This window comes from Pundamilia nyererei, unplaced genomic scaffold, assembly GCF_000239375.1.
Source record: "Pundamilia nyererei isolate P.nyererei 1_Seehausen unplaced genomic scaffold, PunNye1.0 scaffold00002, whole genome shotgun sequence".
Taxonomy (NCBI): Eukaryota; Metazoa; Chordata; class Actinopteri; order Cichliformes; family Cichlidae; genus Pundamilia; species Pundamilia nyererei.
This window is the reverse complement of record NW_005187403.1, coordinates 10,221,690-10,230,835: the sequence shown is the minus strand read 5'-3', so window position 1 is coordinate 10,230,835 and position 9,146 is coordinate 10,221,690. Positions and strand designations below refer to the sequence as shown.

General features: G+C 44.8%; 1 protein-coding gene across 3 annotated transcripts in view; it reads left to right on the top strand.

Moving 5' to 3' along the window:
- Positions 1–2,177, top strand: part of pax8 (paired box 8) — a 9,453-nt gene extending 7,276 nt beyond the window's left edge. For all 3 annotated transcript variants that reach the window (XM_013909433.1, XM_013909434.1, XM_013909432.1), the window contains 2 exons: positions 666–755; positions 1,506–2,177. In XM_013909433.1, the coding sequence (XP_013764887.1) occupies positions 666–755; positions 1,506–1,576 (161 nt within the window). In that variant the 3' untranslated portion in view covers positions 1,577–2,177. The remainder of the gene's footprint in view (positions 1–665; positions 756–1,505) is intronic.
- The last annotated feature ends 6,969 nt before the right edge of the window (positions 2,178–9,146 follow it).

Genomic DNA, 9,146 nt, shown 5'->3' with positions numbered 1-9,146 from the left:
AGAGAGAGAGAGTGTATGTGCATGTATGTGTGCGATCTGCCTTTTTTTTTTTATTTGAAGTCTGCCCTCCGAAGCGCGAAATGAGAGGGTCTGATTTATTATTTTTTCTGGTGGGCTCGCTGTGAGGAAGCGTTGATACACAATTACCGAGTAAGGGGGGGGCAGAAAAGGAGGAGGAGGTGGGGAGCTCAGGGATTCATTCCAGCCAACATAATTACCAATTAGATATTGGAATGTTTTAAAAAAAAAAAGAAGAAGAAGAAGAAAAGAAAAATGAAAGAAAGAGGAGTTGCCAGACAGGAAGTGCAGGATGGAGAGAGGAGGAGGGCATTTCAGAGGGCAGAGGCTGAACGATGGAAGGGGCCTAAGCGCTGGAGAAAGAGGGCGTAAAGGCTAGCTGTGTGCACGCACCACTGGGCCGAGGGATTTTACCCTCAGCCATCCACCTGCACCACAGATTAATGGTTTACAGGCCGCACTAACTGTCGGTGAATTATGAGCTAAGGCTGAACAGATGCTGGCACTCAGACAAACAACCTGCCGAGCTCCTTGCAATGCTCCAGCTTTGCATTTTAATAAAAAACGTCTCCTCGCGTGTTTCAGCTTGGACTGTTTGGATTGTTTGCTCAACTTTATTTTTAAAATGTTCTTTTCCTTCTCTGCAGCAGGTGCAGACTACTCGGGTCAGTCCTACAGCCACTCGCCCTACACCTCGTACAGCGAAGCCTGGAGGTTCACCAACTCCAGCTTGCTGGGTGAGTAACTGAGCACACGTAAGCCTAACCCCGTGAATATTTGTTACTAAGGCGGCGAACGTGTCCCCTGCGGAGCTTCTCCAGAATTCACAAACGGTTTACGAGAATTTTCTCTCTGACCTTATGATTCAGAAACATTTCACTCTGACTAGAATTTAATAGACGGCCTACCAGGAAGTGGCGCGCGTGACACCTAATGCACTTTTTGACCCCCCTACCTTTCTTTAACATATTCATTTATCTTGGTAAAAATTTTGCTGTATTAAAAGCCACATCTGGGCTGCAGACAAAACAATATAACATCAGACAACTGGTAAAACAACTTTTCATTAACTAATGAGCAAAAAGTCATCTAAACCTTTAACATTTCCATTTCTCGACACTGAAATGTACAGTAGCTTGAAATGTATTCATTTTTACCTCAAAGACAGCAGTGTGTGCAGTATTGTTGTATTGTTACTGCAGTTTTGTGGAGTGCAGGCAGGCATCTTGTAGTCTAATTGCTGGAGAAACTCGCTTTGTATTCTCATCTCATCACCAGATTTTATTATTTGACACAGAGGTGGAGGTTTGATGGCTGATTTCCTGCACTGCACCTTGTTTGAAACATACCCCAGCATCACTCGTGCTTTTAGGGTTTCCGGGTCCCTCATTACGTGCAGGTCGCGATGGGCCTTCAGCCTCAAAGCACTCAGAGCCAAAGCTGTGACCACCAGCATCATCCAGCTCCATCTGTGTCTCCCCCCGCAGGCTCGCCCTATTACTACAGCTCGGCCTCCCGCACGGGCCCGCCATCTGCAGCCGCCTACGACCACCTCTAGTCCTCGCTGCTCGCCTCAGTCCTGATGGGCCTCCACGCCACGGTAAAGACTGGAGACCTTACCATCAGCTGATCTGATGTGGACCGAGACACGCAGCTCTAAACTGGAAGTGAACTCGAGACTTCTACTGATGACCCAGCAACACATTTTTTCTCTCCTTCTCGTCCTCTCATGGTCATCCTAAGCCTGCTCCTGTATTTATTTGCAGTCACAGACACCGTTTCCCAGGGTAGCTGTGACTCATGCACGTTTACACATTGCTAACCACGACCTCCTCCAGGGCTTGTTTCCACAGACTCCACGGGAGCATATTTTCAGTATGAATCCATTCAGCGCTGTTTCGGCCAAAGACTGTTTTCTTTCTTCTTCTTTTCTTTTCCTGGCACATCTGCAACTTGACTCCACTGATCCAGTGAATAAGGGATATGCAACTTCTTTGTACTGAACTATGCCTGCTTTGTTTACAACCTTTATTTTTTTTCTTTGTTTTTAAGAAGAGGGAAAAAACTGAATCCTATCCTATCACCACGAATCAATTTCTATTCTCAATCTACTTGTATGCTTGCCTGCAAATTCAGTTTGTGATTATTATTATTTTATTTTTTGTTACTGTAAATTCTGATTTTACTGTTGGGGGAAAAAAAATCACAGTTACAGAAGAAAAGCCTCCATACGCCCCTCAAAGACAATTACATATCTGTCCAGCAATATGTACATAATGTAAATGAAGAATTACTTTATGGGGGAAGTGATGCAGTTTCACTAAGAGGGGAGGGGGTGATGATGATTTGGCCACTAAAAACCAACAAGGCTTGAAATACGTTTGTTTTTGCTTCAGTTAAATTGAGTTTGTTGTCATGCTGATGTTCTGATGTTTGGTAAAAACTGTGACTATTTTTTCTTATACTGTTATTAATATTATTGCAGATGTACATAATGAATTTCTAAAGAATTATTTTAATTAAAGCATGACAAATTTATGTGCTTTTCCCCCTGTTTGCTTTCTCAATTCTCCAGAGCTCAATATAGCAGGGAAATTGTGATACGTTAAATCGGTTATTATTATTATTATTATTATTATTATTGGTGACGTCATCGTTGACGCTATTTCGGTGAGCTGACCCCCCCTCCCCCCCCCCCAAAAAACAACAACAACAGAAAAAAAACCTGAAATGCTTTTTTTTTTCCCACTCAGCATTTTTTAAAGGACACAGTCAATGATCCCGAAAAACACGCGCATCTGTCTAATTTCTTTTTTTATTTTCTGCATCATGTACTTTTATTTGCAATTATTTCTTTCCTCTTTGCGGCCTCATTATAGAGCCGCCGTAACGAGGCCACGGTTCGGCGGTGCCGCGGCCCACCTGGTGCCACCACCACCTCCACCTACCGCGAGATTAATGGCGAGAGGTCGGGACGATTTTTTCCTTTTTTTAAAAAATACATTTCTTTTTAAATTTTTTTGATAATTTAGAAAAAACAAAACAAAAACACAATATTAAAAATAATAAGACCGATAAAATAAATACATTTTCATTTTATTATTATTATGAAAATAAATGCGATAATAATGGGTTTTTTTAATCTAACTTTTTGTTGTTGTTGTTTTATTTGTAACTTAATATCAGAGTATTTATTTGAAACCTGCACTTGAACCTGATTGAACTCCTGTGTTGGATCTTCTGAGCTGCTCTTTACTCTCATTAGACCACCGCGATCGCTGTAGTCGTTTTTTAGTTCACGAACTTATGCACAGTTCATGGCCTAATTCATCTTTAAAGAAACCCTCAAGTCTAATTATGTAACTCTTCAATCAGACTGCATGAAGGGTTTTCTCTGAGACAATCACCTGAAGTCCTCAGTCAGAGTGGGATCTGCTGATGAAGATCAGCCCTGACACGTTTCTGTTTACAGTATGCGCTCCTCTTTCTTTTTCTTTCCCCCCTCAAGTCTTCCATCTCCTCACATTTCACCATTTCCTGACTCACTCCTTTACACCCCCTGCTTCCTCTCGCTCCTCCAGCCAAACCACTGTACACACACACACACACACACACGCACGCACACACACACACACACACACTGCTATGTAAACTTTAAACAACACCAGAATTTCATCCCATTGTTGTCCAAGTGGCCTGGTCCACCCCAGACAGCCCATCAACCACCCAGACGCTCATTGGTTGCAAGTCCCTTGCTCAAGCATGCAGAGACATGATACACATCCATATACGCTCGTTCGCGTTCATGTGCCTCGCTGGAATGAGGAAAATCTTTTAAGTGAAACCCTTTTTTTCAGCTTCTCCAGCCAGCTGAGGACCAGCCAGAGAAATAACAGCAGCGAGCGTTAAACATTAACAGTCCTGCTGCCAAAAAACCCCACACATTACAACTGCTCCACAGACGACACAACAGAAATAACTCCTCTCTGTCTCTCCCCGGGCCTATTAGTGAGGAGGTTTCGGGCCACAGTGTTTCTGGTAATGAGCCCGGCAGCACAATACGGGCACCGGGCCGGAACAGCTGAGGGCAGACAAAGCTGGCAGGATGGGGCGACAGGGACTTACTACATTTAACAGAGAAACCGTACTAACACTGTGCCCGTGAGTGTGTGTGTGCGAGAGACGGACAGACAGAGTGAGAGTGTGTGCTTGTGTGATATAACATTGTGTGTGGCGGTGAAGGCATGTGTCCCATTATCATTACTGGGACAAAGTGAAAGGCAGAATGGAGGGGGGCCCGGCAGAAATTGCTGCCAAAAAGGCAACAGAGGAGTGTGTGGCAATCAGTGGGATGACGGGCTGGGGTTGTCCTGCTCCAGTCATCTGGAAAGTTCTCCACTTATCTCTGGGCCCGAGATACTGGCCCACCAATTCAGCCTGACGAATACGTATAATGTAGGCTGGCAGAGTTTGTCCACCCAAATGAGCTGCAGGACACGCCGCTGTTTTTAACTGTGAATGGCAGCGCTGCCAGGCGGGCCCCGCCCGGGTCAACCTCTTTGTGACCCTTGATTAGACCCAGATTGTGTGAGTGAACCCATTACCTTATCACTAATTACTCTGAATGATTATTCTGAACTTCTCCTTCTTTAACAGAGCTAAAGGGGCAGAAGTGTGTTACAGGGAAATGTGCAACCCCATGGATGCATTTAAGAGAAGAGCATGTGACGAGAAAATGATGAGTACGAGTGTGATGACGTTGGCAGCTGTAGTGTTGGTTCTGTGCAGCTCTGTGATACAGCAACTACTTCCCACAGTAGGGTAGAGTAAAGGCTAATGGAAGTGAGATTCATCGTACAGGTATTTAGCCTGTTCACTCAGTCCAGACCACTATCCAGCAATCTTACGTGCCAATATAACAGGAACCACAGCGGTGGTTTGGGAGGACTTATTGAACATTTAGCTGTGTTGTATGAAATGTATGATCTGCCTCAGTTCATACATTTCCATAGACTTCACAGGCTGACTCTCTAACTGTTACCCATGCAGAAGCAGGGAAACGTCACACGCCATGTCAGAAGCTTCTTGCACTCGTCACTGTGTGTCTCTGAATGAATGAACTGAGGTTGTTAAACTCACCTTTCATTTTCCTGTTTTCTATATAATCACCGGTGAAGTTGATCAGAAAATGTCCAACCAGTCTGCTGCTGCACTGCAACGGCTGACTGATACCACGGGTGTGGTGAAGGCTCGCCACTGACGTTGCATTGAAAAAAAACCCAGTATCATGTGGATGCTATACTTGTGCCTTCTTGTTGTTATTTCCACTACTACTGATAAACTAATTATTATTATCCAGCATTTCTGAGCCCTCGCTATTCAAAACCCCAATACCAGCGATAACAATGACGGGACGAAGAAGGTAACAGATCTTCTAAGTGTACATTTTGTGGGGAGGGAGAGGAGTTTTTTTCTACGGCCAGCTTTGAGGATCAATATCATGGGGTAGTTTCAACAGTAAAACTAATTTCATGTTCATGATGTCGTGATTTTCTTTTCAGTCCAATCCTTGCACCTGACCATTTTCAGAGGAATGTTTTTATTTATATCATCATTAAGCCACTTAACACTCATCCAAGCATAAAAAGTTCTTAACTTAAGCTCTTAACAGAGCAACAGACAATAGCAAGTAACCCATTTTAAATTGTATCTGCCTGTTGCACAAACACATCATTTGTTCCCATTTAATTGTTTTATGCATCAACAAGGTGATTCGCAAAGAGCTATTAGCGGAAAACTTGGTATATCTATGTATAGTGTGCAGCGTGGAGGACAAAAGAAGAAGCAGCCGTTCTGAAAAACTATCCACAGCAGTATTAACAGTATCTAAAAATGATCTCCTTAAGAAGCAGGCTGAGGTATGCCATATTAGACAAAAACTGCCCATATGGAAGAGATATATATAAATCTTATAAAGTTTGTATCTGTCTTGTGTGAAACTTGTATGAAAAGCATACAAGAGTGAAAACAGATATAAGATCCCTTGAAAAATTATATAAATGAAACTTGTATGTTTTGGATACTTACTAAAACAATGTATGAAAGTAATGAGAAAGTGGCCTCTTTCATGAGTAAATCATATAAGTTATTACTATTTCTTTTCCATGTGGGTGGACTGAAAATCAGTGGCAACAGGTCAGCATCCATTACACGTATTTCAATAACTTGCTGCATGCATTTCCCATGTTCCTCAAAAAAAAAAAAAGAAAGAAAAAAGAAAGAAGGAGTGGCTCAAGATTTTTGCACAGTACTGTATATTGTGGTTATGACCTTTGTCTAGTTCAAGGTGGAGGACCAAACCACCTACTGCAATCATCATCTAAATTTCACTGTAAGTCAATTTGCTCTCATAGGCCCGAAAAGAGGCCTCAGAACACCTGAGCAGACTTCAAATGATATCACCTCTCTCAAATTTCAAGAAGTTATCTAATCTCCTCCATCTTTAACTCTAATGCAGCTGGAACAAATGTGCCAGTCAAACAGAGCAAAGTGGCCAAACAGAGGCTGTTTCTGTGTCGGAGCAGGTAGAAGGAGGAAACACAGGTGCCCTGTGTCATACCGGCCTATTAAACAACACTCAGACCCCGAAGGCAGGAAGCTACTATTGACCAGGAGACATCAAGAAAAACGCACCTTTCAAAGCACACACACACATGCAGCACTATACACACACGACGGAGGTGGATAAAATCTTCCAGGTATCAGGTCCTGCCCCGAGGGAGAGGACTGACCTGCAGAGGCCAGTGCAGTCAAACACCCGGCCGACAAACACCTCATTCAACGTCACACAGACATGCTGATTGTGCTGATTTGTCCTCCACCCGCACACAGAAGATCAAAGATTACCAAGCAAAGGAAGAACACATTGCAAATATTCCTAGAACTGCTTCGAAAACTTATTCTTGTACGGGCTAAAAGATGAAACGAGATAAAGAAGTTAAACATTCCCGATCCGCTCTGCGTGCCGCATTGACCCTCTGTTTGTCCTGCATCTAACAAAACCACAGTCTGCGCCTGAGGAGTACTGTCAGACTCTTGAGTGTGTGTGTGTGTGTGTGTGTGTGTGTGTGTGTGTGTGTGTGTGTGTGTGTGTGTGTGTGTGGGTGGACGATGAAGGGTAAAAAGAGGTCATGCATTAAAATGCCCTCAAGCAAGGCACTTGGCTTAACTCTTTTCAACAAGAGAGGCTCCTTTGCTGCTAAAAGGAAAAGGAGCTCTACTTCTTTGGACTGGGTCTGATTGGCAAATAAAATGAGAATGTCTGGCCGCTAGAGAAGCCACACTAATGAGTGCAGTTAAAAGGGAAAAAAATGGGGGTAAAAAAGGCAGATGTCTTCCTACAGTACCTCCTGTTTCTTGTAAAACAGATTACAGCGATAAAAGACTTTTCCCAAAACGATGCAAAAAGATAAATTTGCCTCAAAAAAATATATCGAGCGTGGGACGCTGGATAAGAGCGTGAGAGGATAAGAGTGGAGTTAATGTCTCGGTGAAAGAGGCAAGTGGGGTCTGAGTGGGGAGACGAAACTCATGAGAGGACCGCAAAGAGACTTCAAGGGCCCTGGACGGTGAAAGCCACACAGCACAACAGCAGCAGTCAAGAGCGGAGGGTGAAGACAGAGGCAGTGGAGGCGGTGGGTGGGTGGAGGGGAGACAAAGAAACATTTCAATAGCTAGAGTGGGAGAAATGAAGTGTTAGTGCAGATAAAAAGTAACAAGTAGAGCGTGCAAGGCGTCAGCGGCAGATGGAGAATGTGCATCAGGAGGAGCATTGAGGGCAGAAAAAAAGGGCACAGGATTGATTGTGGTGAAGTTTATGTTTGCTGGCGGTGTTTTCAGGTGTTTTGCGGCTTATGTGCGACCCAGGGTGGAGGTTGAGCAATGTTTAAGCCACCTCGTGTACACACAAGGGGAGGAGAGAAGCACAATGAAATGAGGAAGCCTTACGAGTCATAGCGGAAAGGGGGGTCTATTCTGGATTGGCCCCTAATGATCACAACTTGAGGTCTTGCCTTTTTAATTACCCATCCAGGCCTGACTGAGACGCATCAAGCTCCAGAATGGAGAAGCGCAGATTGGACAAAAAAAACAGGCCACTTCCTTGGAAAGGATGCCCTCTGAACCCAGCAGCTAATGCAGCCCCTGCTGCTCCAGCCTGCTCGTTATTGTTCTTGGAGAGGAGGAGGAGAGAGAGGGTCACTCCAAAACAGGCCCACCACCATCACCGGCTGAAGTCATGGTCCACAGGCCATGTGAGAAGTGCTCCCGCTCGAGAGATCCTCTGCGACGCCACCGCCAAACGGGCACCTTCGGCACAGATTGCGACCCCGGAATGTAAACCATTATTAAAGCGTTTGTGTCTGAGCTGGAAAAGCAGGAGACGCTAATGGCTGCCTCTCGCTGTAACATTTCGTCACAGGCCCGAGAGCATGTAGGTTAGCCGAGATGGCGTCGGCCCCTCCCCGCCCCTCTGGAGGTGCTGTGACGGCCCCGGGCCCCCGTCACTCATGTGGCCAATCAGTCACCCTCATCTGCACAATCTGACTTTATCTTAATGAGCTGTTGTTATTTCCGTGAATGAATGGAGACAGTTTCCATTCAGAGGACAAGCTGGGCTTCATCGCCTGATGGAGAATCCCGGGTTTCTCTCATGTCTGTCCGTCCAGGAGGGGAAAAGATCTAAATATACAAAAACAGCTTCAGGTGCAATGAAACGTCCATTTGTTCAGTGCGTTCATCCGATTCTGACCCGCAGACGGGACGGTGTGTGCTTGTCTGTATTGTCTGTGCTCTTCATTGTGTTTCCTTATTGTCACATCACATTCCTGTGTGGGGAATTTGTGTGTCTTTAGAGGTGGGGGTGGTGGTGGTTCTAGACATCCTGCTCTTTTGTTGGTCACCCCAGGTCGGCCGCTGCTCGACATGTCAGCCTGAGAGATCACAAAATAGGACCCGTGCCACCTAGAGCAGTGATCTCACACACACACACACACACACACACACACACACACACACACACACACACACACACACACACACACACACACAAGCCCGTTCAGCTATCTTAG